The 22455-nt window shown below is 44.4% G+C and overlaps 1 protein-coding gene across 1 annotated transcript in view; it reads right to left on the bottom strand.

Annotated features, from left to right (window-relative positions):
- ANTXR1 (ANTXR cell adhesion molecule 1) overlaps positions 1–22455 on the bottom strand; it is a 155800-nt gene that overhangs the window by 50555 nt on the left and 82790 nt on the right. The window contains exons 13-14 of the mRNA XM_074981686.1: positions 22324–22419; positions 3800–3841 (exon numbers count right to left, since the gene is read on the bottom strand). Coding sequence (XP_074837787.1) covers positions 3800–3841; positions 22324–22419 — 138 coding nt within the window. The remainder of the gene's footprint in view (positions 1–3799; positions 3842–22323; positions 22420–22455) is intronic.

Below are 22455 nucleotides of genomic sequence, written 5' to 3'. Positions count from 1 at the left end.
TACAGTCCAGGGCCAGTGATACTTTTTCAAGTCATGAATAGTCCTACTTAGGCAAGCTTCATTGATAAATAAATTAAGATGCAGAGCTTTACCATTAGGTGGCAGCTGGTAGCATTAGCTGGTCTTTTGTTAATCCACAGGCACCACGGCTCTGAGCAAGCTCATGGCTGCCTGCGGGAGGTGGGCGGGGCTGAGCTCCCACCTTATGCGATGATGAAAATGGGCTCGCATGCCGCTCATGACATGTGTGCCGGGGGTTGCTGACCCCTGTGCTAGACAATCAGTTACACCCTGCATTTTATTGCAACACTGACCATTCCTTTCTCAGACACGAGGAAGAGCCCAAAACCTTGTTTTTCTCACTAACAGGTCAATAAAGGATATTACCTCACCCCCTTTGTCACTCTAGGGGGTCACAAAGACAGTCACAAGGGAAGAGATTCCATGTCCAGATCCTCAAAGGTAACAATAGGAGCCAGGAATCCAAATACCTCTGTTGAGCGATACCCTTCTGAGAGAGACTGCTGAAACTGTCTGTGTAATCACAGAGCACATAGGCGGCTAACAAAGGGCCAGGTTTCCAGAGAGACAGCTGCCCTGAGTTTTATGTACAATTCCCCTGCACTTTCCAAGGGGCTGACAGTGTACTTAGTCTTAGGCTGGTTTAACAGAAGCTAATGTAACACAAAGGCACTGAGATGGGAAAGTGAAGGCAGTTCTACCGCCTTAGCTAAGAGCCAGTTGGCTATCAGTTCATGCCATAGAGGCTCATGGCCAATGTTCCCTCTCATGTTTTTCCATTCATGTGTAGAAAAAATTTTATTGTGAGCCCTGAGGTAGGTGCAGATGCACACCACCCGTAGAAACACAGCCTGCCAGCTGGGAGCATTGTGGGCACTCTGCTGATCAGTTGGACAGCACCTGACTCTCTCATAGGTGGCTGCCCAAGTGCTCAGCTTCCAGGGAACATGGCTTTAGTCTCTAAGGGCCCAGGTTCAATTCTGCCTACTAATGATCCAGGTCCAGCAGTTTTATACTAACACCAAACACAAAGTTAGGGAGTGAAAAATACCCAGTGAAAACAAGAGAAGGAAAAACTCTCTTTGCAAAGGACGCCAATCCTGCAAGCCCTGCTCTGTGCATGGCAGTCCAACAGGATCAGGGCCAAAGAAGAATATAACCCACGGAAAAAGAATCTCCCCAGCAGTTTAATTAGTCTCTTGTTCTTTAGTTCAGCTTCTGCCAAGACAGACTGGCCAATACAGCCACAAAGAACCTGGAGCAAATGCTGTTTTAGCTGCAAAACACATGCAGGATTACTGGGAGGCCTATATACACCCCCACCACCTTGCACCCAAATGTAATTTCCCTTCCCAGTGATTGGGCAGAGTGCTAGTGTTCCTGCTGGCTGCATTTGAATCATTTTCATTTCTTGAATACCTTGATGTGGAGGCATGTGCAATTTCTTTCTAAAGCTGGAAACTGACACAGTTGTTGGAGTTACTTGGGGCCCAACAACAACAACAGACCAAGTGGATTAGAAACGTATGTCAGAGGGCTACAGAGAAAGGCACGGATTGAGAACGTCATTATGGGAGATGAGTGTGCTGATCTGGAGGCCAATCCAAACCCAAGTTTCCCTGGACTTGGACAGCATTAGGACTTGGGTTTCTGCATTAGGATGACAGTGTTTCATTGTCTGTTCCTAGCTTGGGCTGGAGATATTCTGAGCCATTCCATGGAGAGGAATCTCACAGGCTTTCCAGTGACAGGCAGAAATGGAGCAGGATTTAGCCTGGATAGTGCTCCTCAGTGCTGTTTTAGAGCAGAAGGTGTTTGTTAGGCCAGACAACATGGGGAGTGGGTGCAAGGTCCAGTCTAGCAACTGTATTTTCAACCGTGAGCTGCACGAGAGTCCAGAATGCATCTTCAGCAGCAAAAGGCAAGAGAATGACTTTACCGCACCCATCTGTTCATGGCCTTGAATCTTCCCACACTCACCTTGCTGTAAGAAGCAGATCCTAACCCCTCTGAAATCCTTGCCAAGACTCCCAGAGGGCTTGGGACAAGGCCTAGTAACTGAAGCACAGAGCAGTGGGAGGGAGAAAAGTCTCTCACTGTTACTTGAAAGCAGGCGCATGTGGATAAGGCACACAGAAGCCAGCAAATATCAAGGAGGAATCTGTCCCAAGAAAGCAATAATGGTCGAGATTTAATTATCACCCATGACTGGATTTGTATAGAAAGTGGAAAGTGAGTTTAAGATTGTCAGATGAGAGTTTCAATGTTGCTTTTCTGTCTCCTTGAGTTAAACCTCTGGGCCCAGTTCTTCACTGGTGTAAAAGGTGCAAATCCTCTGAAGTCAATGGAATTGCACCAGTTTATACCAGCTAATAATTTGGCCTTTGGGCTCGGGACTTAATTGGCTTTGTACAGCCATTACTCCAGTGCAGTGGTGTGACTTAGCGCTCATACATCTTTCTAGATGGCACAGTCTGCTCCAGTGTTTCTTAAATAAAGTTCCATGGAACACTGGTGCTCCATGAACAACTCACAGATGTGACGCGAGTGTTTGCAAAAATACACTGATGGCCTGTATTTTCTGTTATTAAAACTAGATACAATGTTACTTCTTCATTGCTACGATACCTGATAAATTACTTTCTTTTGTTTTTTTGCTGTGTATGTTGCTGTTTGTTTGTATTTTTTGGCCTGACAACAATTTTGTTTGTGGGGAATAAAATTTTCATAGGTGTTCCACATAAAAAAATATTTTTTGGTGTTCTGTGGCCTCAAAACATTTAAAAAACAGTGGTCTATGCCTAAACTCACTGAGGTCCCACTTCGCGAAGGCAGCTAAGCATGTGCTTAAGTCATCCTTTTGTGTTACAAATTAAGCATGTGCTTAACACTGTCCTGTACAGGGTTGATTTGCTACACTGCTCTTCTATTCAAAACAGAGAATAGTCTCTCTCTTTTTCTCCTATTCCCTGTACAGACACAGCTCTGACTGGCTGTGAGTCTTTATCTAGTCACCTTGTGACAATGAAGTGACTAATCCTTACCTGAAAGAAACATGCACTGAAGACATTAATCAGACAGCTGAGTGCACCTAAAAGCTTAAGTGTAGCTAAAACAGCACTGTTTGCCTATTGCAAAGTTTCTCAGCCAGGGGTACATGTACCCTTGGGCGTACACCTAGGTTTTCCAGGGGAACATCAACTCATCTAGATATTTGCCTAGTTTTACAACAGGCTACATCAAAACACTAGTAAAGTCAGTACAATCTAAAAGTTCATTCAGACAATGACTTGTTTCTACTTCTGCATATGCCTTATGCTGAAATGTAAGTACAATATTTCCATTCCAATTAATTTGTTTGATAATAAGATGGTAGAAAGTCAGCAGCAGCCTTCTGGGATATTTGTGCATGATTTTGCAAGTAAGTAGTTCTCAAGTGGGGTGTAACTTGGTCCTATGCAAAACAAACCTGACTCATGGAAAGGGTACAGTAATCTGGAACGGTTGAATGGCCCATGTTTCAAGACCTCATATTACCTTAGGACCATGTTTCTCAACTGGTGGTACACATACTCATAGTGGTACATGATAGAGGTCTGGGAGTACTTACAGTATTTTTTTTAAACAGGTGCTTTATAAAACAGGTTGAGAAACACTGGCCTATTGGCTGCAAGAGCAGAGAAGGTGATGGCAAAATACTAACCCCCGGTTATGTTCTACATGCTACTTGCTCAGAAAACCAGGCCCAGCAAGAGCTGGTCATGCCAACGGCACTTACCTCGCTGTCCTCTTCTGGGGGTGGAGGTGGCTCTTTGATAATCTGGAAGGAACAAACAGAAACAAACATCCTTAAATCCACAGGTGGTTCTTCCGCACAATGCAAAAGTCACTTCAACAGAGCATTTGTCTCTGCTATCTCCTCTATTTACGGCTGTGATGTGTGTGCAATTACAGGGTTCCTACATGTGCTAATGCTGCCAGGATAACTGGGGGAATCACTATAAAACCTTGCCGGGCAGTTGTTTCCTAATTAGAACTCCTGATTGTATTTATATCACCTGCTGCTGTGATCACCACCAACCCTGATGTCAAGGGGGATCCAGCCAGCCTTGTAAGTGACATTCCAACTTTCTGATCCAGGAGCAATACCTAGTGCACCTAAAGAAAACCTCAGCTGGATAATAACGGGCTGGTCTAAACTAGAGAATTAGATCACTCCCAGGACGTTGCTCTGGGGTGTGGGAAATCCCTGCCTCTGAGCAATGGAGTTAAGCTGACCTAAGCTCCTATGCGGTTAGCACGAGCTCAATGGACGAAAGCTTCTGTCAACCAGTCACGGAGTGAGGGGGGCACCAGGCCCTGCACCCCCACCCACAGTCAGACGTGACTCTCATTTGGTAGGGAGAACAGAAGGTTTATTAGGCAACAAGGACACAGCGGAGAACAGACTTATCAGCACAGAAACCAGAAGCTGTCAGTATAATCCCTTTTGGGAAGAGGGGCCCAGAGGGGGTCAGAGACAGGGCATTGGCTCTCCCCCGACACCTCCAGACAAGCCCAGGCTTCCCCACTCTCCCAATGCCCAGTTCAAATCCCAACTGCCAGACCCCTACTCCCACCTTTGCCCTGTTTCCTGGGCAAAAGTCACCTGGCTGCACTTCCCCTGCCCCAGACTAACCTTTACTATGAAAGCATGGCCGTTGTGTGTGTGCAGAAACTACCACACACAACCAGAAGTCCTGTGACATCTTATAGACTAACAGATATTATGGAGCATAAACTTTTGTGGGCAAAGATCCACTTCGTCAGATGCATGAGTGAGGGAGTTTCAGAGGAGGATTTAGAGACTGCGTCTCAGTAAAGAACCCCCTGCCCCACTCACGCATCTGACGAAGCGGGTCTTTGCCCATGAAAGCTTATGCTCTAAAATATCTGTTAGTCTATGAGGTGCCACAGGACTTCTTGCTGTTTTTGAAGATACAGACTAACTCAGCTACATCTTTGATACTTATCACACACAAAACTCCTATCACCAACTAGCTATTGATGCAGTGCCTAGAGAAACTGAGGCACGCCCTCAGGGTCACGACAGGACAGTAGGAAACACATGCAATGTAATCAGGGGAAATAAAATCCCCACAATCTCCACTTTGTCACACAACCTCAGCACTACGACTTGGGGAGGTGGATTAATCACCGGGGTGGGAAAACAGCAGTAGTAAGTACCTACCCTGTAGTGCTGCAACAGTGCAGCTGTGCAGATACATATTATCCTATCATCGAAAGGCCTCAGCTGAGATCAGCACTCCCAGATGCTAAGCAGGGTTCTCGCTTTGATTTTTATCATCCATGGGTGGAATAAATTTTGTTATGTGCACTAAGGCATGTGCGGATGTGCACCACCAATAGACGCACACGGTCCTAGTTGGGGGCACTCTGTGAATCAGCTGGGAACCACATGAATCTCTCCTGCGTGGCCACCCAAGCACACAGCTTACAGGTGCTAAGCCCTGCACATAGACAGTAACAGACAGTCCCTGCCCGCCAGAGCTCACAATCTACTTAAACTTGGCAGAATGGAGAGGCACAGAGAAACTACTTGCCTAGAGGTAAGAGGCCTGATCAGCAGCCACAACAGAATCCACATGCCATGCCCTGTGCACTGTGTGAAGACATGCAGCCATCACTTAATATTTATTCTTCACGCTGTTGGGCTAAGAAATGAATCTCTTGGGAGTTTTTTCATAAAAGAAGGAAATTGGAGGCTCTCTTGCATTTCTAACTAATAAAGCAACCGGGCTGAGATTTTGGGCTGATCTGTTGTATTCTCCACAGAAACAGTTTGGCTTTATGTGGGAGGGAAGCTATTGTTTCGTGCATGAAGTTTGCAGCTAAGACTCAACACATCGCTGGCTAGTTTTACAGCTCCCCACTCCACGTGCAATGGACAGCCATCCAAAAGGGACTGCTATTACATACAGGCATGTCAAGCATCTCTCCCTCACTCCAAATTCATCTCTGGGGCATGGCTGTGGAGCTGAATGCAACTTGGGGGTAAACCTGATGAGGTCAATGTGATTACACCAGGGATTCATTTTGTCTATGGCCACACATTGAGCTGAATGAAGAAACCCTTGATTTAAACTGTACTCAAAGGGCCAGAGCAAGAAGGTTCAGAATGCCTCCTGCAAAGGAGCAAAAGCCCTCAGTTTTCCTAACTTCAACATGTTGCAGGATTGGGTCCTGGGGCAAGCACACCGATGGAGGCTTGCTCCAGATGTACTTGCACCCGGGAGTTAGTCATTTTTAAAAGTGAGGCTCCACAAACAACTCAGCTGTTTAAATAGGAAGGGAGAGGAAACCATGGCGGCTGCACAAGAGTCCTGGAGAGAGAAATATTTATGAAAATTCTTCTCATTCCCTGTTTTTCTTCTCCAGTGAGGTCACTGTTTTTATTTGCTCTTGCAAGCCCCGAGTCATGCACTGTGGCCTTTAATGAGGAGCATGTGCCCTTGTGCAACAGTTGTGAAAGGATTTGGGCGTAGGGGGTGATGGTTAGTCCCTTGTTCCTGCATGGATTCGAAGCAGGAGCGGCCCAGGTTCACTGTAATGACCTGTCTGCAGGCAGAGTAGCTGCCGTTCCTTTGCTTTGCTGTTGCGTAGGTCTCCATTGAAGAGCTTGTATGTAAGCGCTGAAACTGAGTCAGCCCTTTGGTTCCATGTTTAGAAACAAAAAGGCTGGAAGGAAGCAGTGACGTGAAAAGGAAGAAAGGGGGCACCCATCCCTCCTGGCAACATGCACTCTGACACAGCAAAATGAAGGGTGGTGAAGTCACTGGCCACATTACAGGGGAGGGTGCCAGAGGAGGGATCTCCAGAGGAATTCTGTCTGACATGCAGGCTGCAGCTAGCAAAAGTTGAAAGGATGCACCAGTAAGAGACAGGCCTGCTGGAGACCAGGCTTTGGCAGCTGTAGGAACCCTCAGTCTACAGCCACACTGAACACAGGCTTCAGCCCCAGTGCCTAGACATACAGGAAGTGCATTCCCCACTGCCCCAGGGATCCAGCAACCTTCCAGTGTGGTCCCCACTGCCTTGGCTACCCCGGCTAGCTTGTGTCATCCACACACTTACTGGATGTGGGTCACTGTCCCATGCAGTGGCACTTAGACCACTTACAGAGAAGAAAGAACGATTCTCCTTTACAGCCTTAACTATGAGGCAGCTGGTTTTCAGCTGAAGTGGTAAAGGCTCCTGCACTAAGCTACAGAGGTCACCAGTTCAATTCTGGCTGTTGGTATTGCACCTGGATGGCTAGCCAGTGTGTTCCCAGCCACCCAGTGCTCAAGTGGCTAGGCAGCAAGAGGGGGCTGTGCTTAGACAATACCTGTAAGAAAGGTAGGTTACTTTCACACTGCTTGTAGTTTAATTGTTTCTCATACTGACTGCACTGTGTGTTGCTTATACTGCATATTGATTGAATTCTACTGCCAAACTGACCCAGACCATAAAGAGAAACAATGAGAGGAATGAGATCAGTCAGAACTGATTGCTGGGCAGGATTAAAAAAATCAGGATGAGCAGGATTATAAAACTTCCCCTGGTATCCTGATAAACAAGCCAGATTTCTATCAGCACAAGCACGCATAGGGTTTGTAGGGAAAGCAACAAGAAAAAAATCTGGAAAATATCTTGGAAGATAATCTGATTAAATAATCGGTTGGAACCAAACCGGCAGTAAAGCTGTTGCTTGAAGAACCATTTAGATTGTCTCAGAGGGTTGGTCATGTCAGTCTGTAGCGTCACAAAAACACAGTCCTGTAGTGCCTTAAAGATTAACAATTTTGTTATTAGGTAATGAGCTTTCATGGGTAAGACCCCACCTTTTTTTTCTTTCTTTCTCCCTCCTTCTTCTTTCTTCCCTCTCTCTGCTTTATATTCTCCCTATTTAGCTCATTTCTGCTCCAGAATCTGAAGAAGTAATCCTTCCCACAAAAGCTCATTACCTAATAACAAAATTGTTAATCTTTAAAGTGCTACAGGACTGCTTGTTTTTGTTTTCATTTAGATTGTGTTATGGATATAAGAGGACCAGGGAGCAAGATTACAACACAGTTCCCCACCACTATCAGCCTTTCTATTGGCCTGTCACTGAAAAAGGAAGATTCATCTTCACTCCAATCTCTTCTCATCTCCCTGGTCCCCTAGGGTATGCCCACACAGCAGCATTTTTCCTAAATAGGCTATTATGGAGGCAGTATTCCAGAATAGCTTGTTCTGAAGTAACACAACTACACACAACATGCATTTCAAAACAGCATTCAGATACTTCAAAACAGAACACCTACGCACAATAGAGCCTATTTCGAAATAGAGCCATTGGCAGCACTATAGCTTATTTTGATATGGGCTCTCTACCCAGTCTCCACAGTCCCTATTTTGAAACAGCTATTTCAAAATAAGCACTATTCCTCCTGCATTGAGCCTTACCAATTTCAAAATAAGTGGTTGCGTTATGTAGACACTTGCATAGCTATTTCGAAACAGCTGCTGGTATTTTGGAATAACTTTGCTGTGTGGACATACCCCTACCATACACAATAACATGTCTTTGAAACAGCTTCCCATTCTTTCACTCTTCCGCAACTATCTCACTGAAGTTTCCTCCTTCTCCTTGAAGACCCTCATACGTACATTCCCATTCTGGTAGCATTAGGAGTTAAGTTATGCAGAAAGTCTTTCCTGTTTCTGGCCAGGAACTTTCCTCCCACCCTCCCATATCCTTTATGGAAAAGTCATGTAAGGAATGCAAATAAATGAAGCTTTACAGGAATAGAATAAAGAATGAGATTTCCCACCCCATCCCCCAACAATTGTGTAGCTAGAACTGACATATCTGCAATCGACTTACCTGGCCATCTGTACAGAGGGAGGTCAACAGGCAAAACTGTCCCGTTGACCTCCCCTACTCCTTGCAATACTGAAGAGTACAGGGGTGGACTGTTGACCACAGATCATTCAAATTTGCACATCTCTGCCAGGCACATGAAATTGAACCCTGGAAGATCAACCTGATCTAGGTCGATCTTCCCAGTGGTGTTGACAAACCCTCCGTAATCTTTTTGTGAGTCACACTATTGAATCTTCTATCAGGTGACTTTTGGGGAGGCATTTAGGGAGAGATTTGTAAAGGTATTTACACTAATTGATTTCTGTGCCAATTAGGGGCCTAACTACCTTTACAAAACTGTCTTAGGGCTCTGCGAACAAAAGACATAAGAACTTAACATGCGAACATGCAAAGCTGCTTTAAAGTTGTCCTAAATGAATCAGGCTCAATTGCTGCTCTGCGTCTCAGTATCCCAATCTGCAAAATCAGAGTAGTAATGATTCCCTAGTTCGTAAGGGTGCTGAGGATCAGTGCACAAATGACTATAAGATACTGAAATGATGGGAACCATGTAAGAAGAGGGATGAACTTGTCAGTAAAAGTGCAAAGGGGGATCATGGGTTATTGCTATGTGTATTCCTGTAGGGTTTGGATATCCTAATCATGATCAGGAACTCCACTTCACAAACAGTTCTCCCCAGTGAAAGAATGAACAATCGTAACGGATTGTAATCGTATCACTTCATGCACATTTGGAAAGTGGTCAGATACTGTGGTGATGAGAATGGTATAAGAACCTATGCAGATAAGAATTTGTAAGTTGAATTAGGCTATGTCTACACTACTCTACACCACTAAGGGTCGATCTTGTGGAGTTCAATTTTATGCGTCTAGTATGCATGCATGAAATTGACCTCTCTGGGGTTGCAGTCGACCCCTGTACTATTTGTGAGACATGAGGAGTAAGGGAAATAGATGGGAGAAACTCTCCCGTCAACCTTCTGCAGTATAGACAGCCATATTATCCAAGTGCAGACACATCAATTTTATCTATGCAATTGTGGTAGCTGGAATTGTGTATCTGTGGTCATCTTACTTTGCCCAGCGTAGATGTAGCCTGAGACATGTAACTCACAGAGAATGTGTCCTTCCCTTTATTACATCTTCATAGCTCATAAAACACCCTTAGGCTGTAGTAACAGAGAGTAAGCCGTGCTAGTCTATACACTATCAAAACAAGAAGCAGTCAAGTAGCACTTTAAAGACTAGCAAAATAGTTTATTAGGTGAGCTTTCGTGGGACAGACCCACCTCTTCAGAACATAGCCAGACCAGAACAGACTCAATATTTAAGACACAGAGAACCAAAAACAGTAAGTAAGGAGGACAAATCAGAAAAAGATAAATCAAGGTGAGCAAATCAGAGAGTGGAGGGGAAGATCAAGAATTAGATTGAGCCAAATATGCAGACGAGCCCCTATAGTGACTCAGAAAGTTCCCATCACGATTTAAACCATGTGTTAATGTGCCGAACTTGAATATAAAAGTCAGCTCGTCCACTTCTCTCTCTAAAACGGTGCGATCATGTCTCTTCAGTAACACACATACCTTGAGGTCATTTCTTACTTTCCTTAGGCTGTAGGAGTTGCCAGTTTTGTTAAACGGTTCCGGGAGGACAGAGAGAAAGAAAAAACATGTCTATTTCCAGTCATTGAGGAATCCAAGGCACAAGATCTCAGAGGACTTTGTTTGTTTAACCTGAGTGTATTTATTCTCTGGAATGTGCAGGACCACAGGCCATTCAGCACTTTCTAATGCCTCAGACATAATGGTTTTGAGTATCTTAAAGGGCACCAGAGCATTTTGCTAAGGGGGTTAAAATAACACAGAGCCTTGGTGTTCAGCTTCACGTGGCTGAGAAGGGGCCCACATCAAACAGAGTGTTGCTTTCTGGAGATGAAATTGTGTGTTTAAGCATGATGGTTTCTTCAAAGCAGTGTTCTTTGTTTTAAGAACATGGAGACAACAAGACCTCCGGAACATGGCTCTTAACATGGCAAATGCTGATCATGCATACAAGAGTTCCAAAATCCACACCAGTGGCTTTTCCAGCCCTGCTTTCAGAAATATTTGGGTTTCTAGTGTCAGTGGTGCATGAAACTCCAAAGCAGAGCCAAAACCCCCAGATCCAACCTGTGCAAGTTCGGATCAGGATCCAAAATTTGCAGTTTTTCATGACCACCAAAAGAGGCCTTAAGCTTGTCTCACGCATTATTTATACTATGTGAGCCCATTGGGGTTAGTGGAGTTTCTCTTGTTTTGTGCTGGCATAAGTATGAGGACAAACAGGCCAAGGGAAGTTTGGTCCAGTTCATTATCCAAACATTTAGTTGCATAGCCAAAGTGATGGGGCGGGACGGTGTTGGGAATTCAGACTGGGCTGGAAATCCCAGGAGAGGGTTTGAGCTATATGAAATCTCTCCCTTGCTCACTCTCTCTCTCTCACTCTCTCACACACACACAATCTCATTGTGCGCACAGACACACACACACACACACACACACACACACACACACACAATGGGTGTAAAATGGTACTAGATCAGAGGTTTGGTATTTCACACCTGCTCACTTTGCAGAGGCATAAAATGACATCCAAATACAGAGAAGAAACAGGCTCTAGTAGAAGTTGATGGGTGTGAATCCTGAGCTGGGACAAGAGGCTCAAGCCTGCTGTGCTTGTACAGGGCTGTCAAGTGTAGCTGGCTGGCTCGCTCTCCATCAGTGCGTGCCACATGGGTCTGCAGAGCACAGTCAGCTGGGAGGATGCCTGGCCAAGCCAAACGCTCAACCTTGTTTAGCTTGGCAAAGCCAAAGTGTTTGTTCATGTGTGCTGTAATTGTTTTTATAACTCTCAGCTATTTTGGCTTTTTTGGTGTCACTTGCTGCTATGGTCCCTGTGTCCAAAGGGGAGAAATTGCCTTCGATCATTGACCACATGAGCTAGCTCACCCGTGGACACCTAAAGGCTTCTGCTTCATCAGTATCATATGAAAATGCTTCCTCATGGCCACTTTGTTTTAAAGATAGCAAGGCTGGGTACAAAGTGTGGTCATTGGCTTTTCTTGGCATGGGCAGAATCACTGAAATTTGCTGTCAGCACTTTTGGCACATTTAGCAGTGAAAATCTGGGACAATCAACTGATTCTTTGCTTTTATGACCCCTTTCGCTGCAAGATCGCAACATGCTTGTAAACCAAGGGATGCAGAACTCTAATTGCCGACTTGCCCTGATGTTCACTGCCAGCACCATGCACAAGTTTTTGTTATTGTTTTCAAACTGGTTGAAGCCCAGTGGTTTAAGGCATTTAAAGCTAGATGGGACAAAGCACTAGAGAGTGAGCTGTAGGGACGGGATCACAGGAGAAGAACTGGGAGTCAGGACCTAGCAGGTGTCTTTCAGTTCTAATTTCTCTGCTGGGTGTTCTTAGCATAGATGTTCCTTCAGTTCTTGGGTGTCTAACCAAAGACACATTCAGGGTGATAGAGCACGTGCTGAGTTCCTTCGGAAAAAAACAGGCCCCTTTGAGATGTTTAAAATTAGGGATCCCAAACCTGGGATACTAAGAATTGTTAGGAACTTTGGAAATCTTGTCTATGCTTCTAAGGTTCCAATCAAATCAGAAGCCTGAGATTTAGAAAGCTGCGCCATGCCATTACCTGACCTAGATTCCTCTCCAAACTCTCAAGGGAGGAGGAAAACAATTGGATCTTACTGAAAGTCAGTCCCAGCAAGGAAGCCAGTTAGTCCACATTTAAATCTAACCAATTTCATGAAGGTGGGAGCAGATCCAGGCATCTTAATCTGAACCTTAACCTACAATTTGGGGTGGGAAGCAGTGGCTCTTTTCAGATCTGAGACTATAGGCCCGGCTTTTATTTTCATGTTGAAGTACAAAAACAGGCATGTGACTAACTCTGCCTAATATTAACTGAAGTTCATGCCAGACTTGTCTTTGTGTTTGTATGAGGCGAGGCCCCATTGATTAAGAACCACAACCAATGATTAATTAACCCCACCTCATCTTGTGATGCAGTTTTCAGATGAATGGAGTGGACAGGCGATTCCACAAGGAAAGAAAATGACATTCCAGAATCTGCAAAGAATATTCTCCTTTCCAAGGCCGGTTTTCACGACCAATTAGGCAGATAAATTGGGCCAGGTTTAATGGGTGTTGCCCCTAAATGTCTAACCTATTTTCTTCACAATGAATATTTAAATGAAATCTATTTGCATCAACCTCAACAAAAAATGCCATTTCTAGTTGTCAGACCCAGCAAGCCTTGCTGTGATCCAACTCCCTGAGAAAGAACCCAGTTCTAATGCAATACTACTTCTTAAATGGTGAGAATCAATCTCCTCTTACAGATATGACAGATGATGCAGTTGCTAAAAAAGGTGGAGATCGTCCTGAGGTGCAGTAACAGAAGTGTCAGATGTAAGGCGGAGGAGGTAACTGCCCTGTCGTACTCAGAACTGGAGTGCTGTGTCAGAAGCTGGGAATGGGTGACGGAATGGATCACTGTTCTATTTGTTCCCTCTGGGGCATCTGGCATTGGACACTGTTAACTTGTAGAGCTCCTTGCCACAGGATGTTGTGAAGGCCAAGACTTTAACAGGTTCAAAAAAGAGCTAGATAAATTCATGAAGGTAAGGTCCACCAATGGATATTAGGCAGGATGGGTATGAATGGTGTCCCATGCCTCTGTTTGCCAGAAGCTGAGAATGGATGAGAGAGGATGGATCACTTGATGATTACATGTTGAGTTTATTTCTCTGGGAGATCTCACACTGGCCACTGTCAAAAGACAGGACACTGGGCTAGATGGACCTTTGGTCTGACCCAGTATGGCTGTCCCTGTGTTCCGAGCTCCATGCTTTAGGAAGAATATGGCCATGCTGGAGAGAGTCCCGAGGAGAGCAAGAAAAAATGATTAAAGGTTTAGAAAAACTGGCCTATGGGGAAAGGCTTAAAAAACAGGGCCTGTTTTTTCTTAAGAAAAGAAGACTGGGGTTGGGGGTTGCCTAGTAGTAATATTTAATTATGTTAAGAAGTCTTATGAAAAGGACTGTGATCAATTGTTCTCCATATTCACTGAAGGTGGGGCAAGAATGAATGGCTTTAATCTGCAGCAAGGGAGATTTAGGTTAGATATTAGGAAAAGAACTTTCTAGCTCTGGAACAGGTTACCCAGGAAGGCTGTGGAATCTCTGTCATTGCAGGTTTCAAGAACAGACTGGAAAACACCTGCTAGGGATAGTCTAGGTCAGTGTTTCCCAACCTTTTCACTAGTGCGCATTCCCGATCATCCCCCACAAGCCATCTGTGGACTCCCATCAAAGCCAATTCTAGCTGCTATGTATGTTTCATTAAATGACAAAAGAAACCCCAACATAGATTTTCAGACAGCCATAAATAACGTCATTGAAAGATATTTCATTTAAAAATAATAATTCATTCTAACTTTGCAGTTTAGTTAAAACTTATTTATATGATCATTTTATGTATCTTTTTTTTTTGCACAGACCCCCTGCAATACTCTCCTGTACCCCCAGGGATCTGTGACCTCAGGTTGGGAACGACTGCTCTAGGCTTACTTTGTCCTATGTTAGCACAAGGAGCTGAACTTGATAACCTCTCAAGGTCCCTTACAGCTCTACATTTTTAGGATTCTACGACCAGGGAAAAGATAAGTTGGGAGAATGGTTCAGTTTACCTGAGGCAAAAAAACTAAGAGTGCCTCCAATATTCAGTCAGTTACAGAGGGGTTGAGGGAATGGTGAATCTGGCTCCTGGACCCAAACTTTCGGTGATTTCAAGAAATTCCATTTTTGGGTACCCAAGTGATAGCAAATCAGATAGGCCTGGTTTTCAGAGGACAGGTGTGCCAGAACTGGACATCGAAAATGAATAGCCATGTTTGATTATTTGTGTCTGGATAACGCTGGCCTGACTTATGGAGCTACGAGGAGAGTTAATGTCAATAAAATTTTGAGGGACTCTGGGAGAAAAGGTAGGCTATATAAAATAAATTGGTTTAACCTCCCTCTATATTTATTCAGTGCCTATTATTTTACAGCTCTGAACAAGAATGCAACAAGGAAACAAGATGAAGGAACATCTTCTTCTCTCACTCCCCATGCTGACACTGGGAAAGATTCCGTTCTCATTTATTTGGGCATGAATCTGGAGTAATTCCATTAACTCCAGTGGAATTACTCCAGATTCTGGTTTAATCAAGAACAGAATGTGACATACTCCTAGGAGTGCATTGTCCCTGACCATTATATTGTTGATTAGCTGCACGTTTGACTCTTATACAGGCCACAGAGTGGCTATTTTATTTCTTATTCTAGCTTATGTGTCCAGTACGCACCCCTGCAGCCTTCTCTGTGGTGGAAAGAATATCTGTAATCTCATTGTTCTTGCCTCGACTGAGAAAAGAAGTGAAGTTTAGCTTGGAATAAGCAAGCTTGACCTAAACACCACCTTTTTTCCAAGTAGAGATGCAAGGTTACACCCGTGGCTTGATATTAGCTGGGTGGGTTGTAGCCGAAGCTTCTGAGTGTTGGGCCTAGGGAGGGTACAACTCATCTAGCTACAAGGCATTACCCTGACTATGAAAAAAAAAAAAGGAGTTTGCCAAGACTTAGTGACCTGTTTGATGTAACCTTGAGCATTTCTAGTCAAGACAAGGCCGGTTTCCCCATGGAGAATTACAGATGCTTGTCACTTTATTGTTCCTGAGTGAGAAGAAAAGCCACGGATGCTGGAAGCATGTCAAAGAAAGGAACTGGGATCACTGAGTCCTTTAGGAAGGGTGGAAGAAATATAGGAGGAAGAAAAATTATTCTCCTTAACCTCTTAAAGTAGGACATGAAGCAATGGGCTTAAACTACAGTAAAGGAGCTTAGGTTGATCATTAGGAAAAGCTTCCTAACTGTCAGGGTGGTTAAGCACTGGAATAAATTGGCTAGGGAGGTTGTGGAATCTCTATCACTGGAGATATTTAAGAGCAGGTTAGATAAACATATGTCAGGCATGATCTAGATGGTGCTTGGTCCTACCCTGAGTGCAGGTGATTGGACTCAATGACTTCTCAAGGTTTCTTCTAGTTCTAGTGTTCTGTGATTCTATAGGGATGGAAAATTAGGAACAGAGCCTGCATTTCTCTAAGTCAAAACTCCTACTAACTTCAGAGAGGATAAAGCCTGAGGGCCAGACTCTGAGAGCCTCACTCTTGCTGACCAGCACTGAATGACATGTATGTCCTAGGGTATGTCTACACAGTAGCCAGTCCCAGAGCCTGGGACTGATGAAGGTGTGTGGAGCTCAGGATGCTGGGCTAAAAATGGCAGTGTGGACACTAGAGCTCAGGCTGTGTAGACTTACCAGAGTGAGTAACAAAATCATACCCTCAGCTGGCATAAAATCAGTGCAGCTCCACTGACTTCAGAGAAACTATACCAATTTACACCTGAATTTGGCCTTTGGCCCAGTGTATTAGAATCTTGCTGTGACTGAGGATTGGAGAGCAGGGGAGAATGTCTACCTCCACATTAATATCCCTGTCAGGTGTTTCACTCATGTTTGTGTGTGAGTGGCGGGGGTGTTAATTCTTCTTAACAGGAGAGGAATTGAGACTCATTTTACAGGTCTGTGCGGGAATAGATGCAAGTCTGAGTAGATCTTTGTTATTAATGACAGACATGTTGGAGAGAGTAGGTGTAAAATATAATTTTATGGCTGTTCAGAGTTACTGTAGAACCTCACTCTGTGTTTCCTCCTCATCCTCAAGCTTAATAAAGCTTACTGCATGTTTCTAAGCATATTTGCTGTTTTTTCCTCTCTCTCCAACTTTGCCTGTCTGCAGTCCAGAGTGAGAACCAAGCAAATTGCTGGATTCTTCCACACAGCCTTCCAGAAAGCTGCAGTAAAGCCAAGACTGGTGTTGGATGTTAGAGGCGTGGCCCAGCATCTCATTGGAATACAGTACATGCTGCTGTATTTAAAGAAGCCACGGGACAGAAATAAGGAGGAGGTACACACCAAGAATGGGGGCTGATTCAGGCTACGTCCACACTAGGAGTTAGGGTTGCAGTTCCCAGCTCCTTAGATAAACATGCACTAGGTATCTTTGAGCAAATGTGCTAAAAGAGTTGTGTAGCACTAAGTAGTGACAGGAGGGATTTTTCAGATGGGGAGTTTAATGCCCCCCTGGTCCCCGGCTTCCCCTGCTGGCCCTCTGGCTGCATCTCCCTGACCCTCCACCTATGGCTTGCTCCAGCAACTGGCTCCCCAGCTCTGGCCCTGCCCAGCTGCTGAAGGGATGCAGGCTCTCTGGCCCTGGCTCCCGGACAGCTGGCACTCTGGCCCTGGTTACTCCATGGGGCTGCCAGGAGATGCTGCCTGCAGCTCCAGCCCCACTTGCCTCTCCCTGCTACCCCTCACAGGGCTGCCAGGAGGCTGGCTCAGCTTGCCCTCCTGCCCTGACCCTCTGGTCCAGGAACATCCCTGGTCCTGCTGGACGAGGGATGTTGCTGGACCAGAGAGTGACAGTTTTAGAAGGTGCAACTGCACTGTGTGAATAACTCCATCCTTAAATTAGAGGCATAGTGCTCACTTGGTGCAGTGTGTTGCCATTGGGGATGTGCAAAATTTGCACAAACATTTCTGATACAGACAGGCTCTGAGAGTCTGTTGCACTTAAGTGCACCCAGCTGACACAATGAAATTGTGCTGCTTTACTCAGATCAGTTTCTAAATTGGTTTATGTAAGTTGAGGCAGCCCCTCTTTTGCAGGTGCTCTTATAATCTGGTTAAGATTGGCTAGTATCTACTTAAGGTGTCTTGAGCTGGCCTTTCTTCACAAAGTGAATCTCTTTCTTGTGTGCACAACCAACTGTATATGCAATGCACTTAGCTGCTCTTCTGCAGTTTCATTTATCCACTTCCAATGCCAGGTGGAATCCTACTCACACTGGATTAAATGATAAAACTGCCACTGATTTCCATTCAGTCAGAATTTCATCCCTGGGGTTTTTCAAATGTGCTCTCCTTTGCAGGGGTCATTCTGTTGTAGCTGGCATCTCCTCTTCCATCCTTCTCTCAATGTGCACGTAGGTAGATATGTTAATTCCACAGAGCACCCTGGGCCTGCTTGTGTATGCATCCAAAACTGTTTTCTATGTAAGTGCCTCTCCCTAGCCCTTCCCAGACCCATCACTCCCACCGATGGCAAGGAGATTTTTGCCTATACTGTAAATCCATGACCTATTTACTGTTTTAATGCACTGAGTGACATTTGCATCTACTGTAAAGAGTGATGAACTGCCGACTTCATCCCAGAATCCTTTGGAGACCTACAAACAAGGATACATTTGGAAACAGTTTGGCTTTTCTATGGGTGGATGCCAAAGGAGACACTGGGCCAGATGAATCCCTGGAATGAGTCCATGGATTTCAATGGCCTTACTCCAGAGATGAATTTGGTTTGATATGCTGCCTGGGTCATTCCTATTTAATTAAAAAATATGCCAAGACAAACTCAAGTGTTTAGAAATGAGCCTGAGACTTAAACACTTTTATTCCTGGTAATAGAAATCTTCCCCCCTCACTGCCCTGAATGCACACTAAATTATCACTGGGCTAAAATCCACAGTAGCGTTTTTGGTTTACAGTTGAATGATTACTAAAGGCTACTGCTTGTCTGCCTCCTGTGTTTGTTGTATATGCCAGCATCTCTACTGTGATTTCACACCATGCCCCTAATAGCTCTGAATTTCTTAATGTACCAGTGGAACAGGAAGATGAGCCATGTTGGTTCCTTCCCAGAAAAAAAAAAAACTGAAGGAAGGTATGCTACTATCTCACCTTTAACTTTACTGATTCCTTTGGTAAGCAGTGAGTGATCATTTAGTTGTTCTTGGTTACTATTTGCCCATATAGATTCCACCGCCCCTGGAGTTGTCACTGAGAGAGGATGAGGATGAGTACACACTCATATGGCAAAATCTTTCAAGCAAATCAGGAGATTTGTTCTGTATTGGAAATAACTACATTTCAAGTTTCATTCTGCAGAAGGAGATAGCTGGGTAGTTTAATATCAAGATAAAAGATGATGGTACCTCTCTAGTCCAGCAACTTTGGAACCTGACCAGGGCCAAACAAGTGAATTTGCTGGACCATGGGAGGTCAATACTGTCTAGCACTTTATCAACACTCCTGCTGCTTATTGGGCTCTGAGAAGACATTTAGGGGTAAATAACAGCTAAATAACAGCCCAGAACACTGAGGGGCAGGGCTGGTGGCTGTAAACACACTTCATGGGAAAACAGGGAACTTGGCCAAATCCAACTAACTAAAATCACGACAGATTACATGTGTTGCCAGACAAGAGAATGCCAGACTAGAGAGGTCCAGCCTGTACTGGATGAAGAGAGTTTATGTTATGGGGTGGCTTTGATCCAAGCTGAAAGCTTTACACACACACAAAGCTATCTCTGGAAAATGTCAAGCTTAAAGTTTAATGTGTGCATAATCTGTGTTCCCCCCCTCATCTTTGATATAACCTCTCTTGATCAGCTAGACTGTATTTCTTATCCTTAAAGAAGTACCATTACGTCACCACTACATTCAAATTGTTCTATCCGCTTTCTGTTCTAGGCTCAGTTCAAAATCACCCCTCTCATATTTAAAACTTCTTGTATAACTTGCTTCAGACCCTGCCTCTCTCTACGTATGTGTCTACACACATTGTCCCATTACAGAATTTCCCTACTGTCAGAGCATGGGCCTTTCTCTAGGCAGCATTTGCGATGGGGAAGAGCTTCCTTGTGTATTTCCCCTCCTGCCCCATCCACTGTTCACCTCAGTTATCCAGCTTGTTTCAAGTCTCAGTTGAAAACATATTAGTCTGAAATTCAACTGACTTCAGTAGAGCTAGGCCAGCAAGAAATTTGGCCTATCTTCTCCAAGAGAGGGTCACCCAGTTCAGGGACAAAGTAAAACCTTCCGCAACCTCTCATACTACGTCTCCTTTGGCCGCTTTTAAACCCCAAGCTCCAACTGTTCCTCTGAAAGTTTCAAATAAAATTTTTTTCACGTTCTGATTTTCTTCTGAGAACAGAGGTGCCAAATGACTGTGAAAAGAAATTCTTTTACTCCTGGCATATTCAGTCACAAGCAGAAGAACAAGCACAAGAAATGTCATTAATGTGTTCTTGCAAGATTCTGTCCCAATTCTGGGTACAGGAATTCCACCCCAAGAATTTATTCCTAAAAGGTACCAAGAGCTTAGAGCTCCCATGAGCCTACACTTCTCAGAACCAGACCTTACTTTTTCTAACACTATGGGTACAGTTACAGCACTGAATATAACAAAAAATCTTGTGGCACCTTATAAACTAACAGATATTTTGGAGCATAAGCTTTCGTGGGCAAAGACCTGCTTCATCAGATGCATCTGCATCTGATATATGCATCAGATGCACTGAATATGTGCTTTAAATGATCAATAATAATGTTGTTGACCCCAAAAATTCAGCCAGTTTGGACAACCTTAAAATAAATACCCAAAATATCTGCACCAAACCCAGCTGTCAGACCCATGTATGAACATTGCTAATTACTACTAGACATTTATAGTAGATTGGCATGTGCAGTCTCCAAACTGCGATCAGGGCCCCACTGTGCCAGACACTATATAAACACATGACAGATAAGCTATCACTCAAAATAGAAAATAGAGAAGGGAGAAGGAAAACAGAGGCATAAGTAATGTTGTGATTCCTCAAGATGAAACAGCAAGTCAGTAGCAGAGCTGGGAGAAGAAGCTGCTGCAACAGGACTCCTACTGTTCTCTTTTCTTTCCTTTCTCTGCCTTTTCCCATTAATTTAGCATAGCCCTACATTTATTATTTCTTAATCCTAAGGCTGCATTATTGAACTCTGCACAACACTTTGGGAAATGGCAGGTATAGAAACTACTACTCAAAATAACAATAATTATATTTATATAGTAACTTTCACTGAAGTGTCTCCAAGTGCTTTGCAGAGCTGAATAATTAGCATTCTCTCAGTGTTATAGATGGGGAAACTGAGGCATGGGGCACTAACATGACATGCCTGAAATTATACAGGGAATGAGTGGTAAAGTCACAAAGAGTATGTCTCCATTACTCAGCAGACTGACCTGGGCAGGGTCGATCTTCCTGGCTTCGATTTCACACACCTAATAGGGTCACATGAAATCGAATTATCATGGGTCAACCGTTGACATCTGTACCCAATATCGTGAGGAGTGAGGATGGTCAGATAAGTCTAATGTAGATAAATCATTTCTAGCTATGCAATTGCCGTAGCTGGAATTAAATATCTACAATCAGCTTTAAGGTGTAGTGTAGACCTGGCCTAAGAGATCCCGCGTCTTTTCATGTCCAGTCCTGTGCTTTATCCACTAGACAGCATTGCCTCCGTTCATTCATTTCTTGGTGTAGGAAGTCAAATTGCAGCATTGTGGTGATTATTCCTATTCCATATTTAATGAAAACAAACCAGCTTTGTAAAACCAAACTCAAGCTGTGCGCCTGGGAATGACTGAGCTCAAACCACTCAGAGCACATCTATACTACAGGGAAGATGGACCCAGCTGCAGGGGATCTTCTGAAGTTTGATTTACTGGGGATGCGCTAAATTGAATTTACAGTACAGTACCGACTACGGTACTCCTGCCCCCTGTTAGGAGTAAGGGAAGTCAACGGGAGCGGAGGGTCCCATTGACCTCTCCTAGTGGAGATGGTGTGGAAACCCAAATTAAGGTATGTTGACTCCAGCTCTGTAACTAATGTAGCTGGAATTGCGTACCTGAATGTATCCTTCCCCGGTAGCGTAGACCTGCCCCAAGACTGTGTACACACTGGCACGTATTAGGTATAACTTACATCGCTCAGAATATGAATACACCTCCCTGACTGACGTAAGTTACATCGACCTAAGTGCCTGTGTGGAAAGATTCTCCTGCTGACAGAGCTACTGCCACTTGTGGGGACTACAGTAATTAAGTAGATAGGTGAAGACTTCTCCCCTCAGCTAGCAGTGCTACAGGCACACAGCCCCACTGGCACCATACCTTAAACAATATACTGTAGGGAGCAATATATTGACCTGCATGGAAAAGGGCTGCAGGAACTAACAGGCTTTTTCCTACCTCAGACTTCTGGGATTTTCTGCAGCCTGCCCATCATCACTAGTGTGATGCTCTTCCAGATTGCATTGTAGAGCTTGACACACAGCAGGGACAGTGCAGTTACTGCCACAACACAGACAGACGAGGGTGGAGGTGGGCACTTACCACAGTGCAGCAGAGAGGCCAGAACCACCAGAGCAACGCCAGCATGAGGAGAAGGAAGAGGATCAGCAAGGCGATGGCCAGGATGGTCCCATCAGACTGCAAGGGGGAGAGGAAAAGAGAACATGAGCTACA

This window comes from Carettochelys insculpta, chromosome 31 (assembly GCF_033958435.1).
Source record: "Carettochelys insculpta isolate YL-2023 chromosome 31, ASM3395843v1, whole genome shotgun sequence".
Taxonomy (NCBI): Eukaryota; Metazoa; Chordata; order Testudines; family Carettochelyidae; genus Carettochelys; species Carettochelys insculpta.
This window is presented reverse-complemented; position numbering and strand designations above follow the sequence as displayed.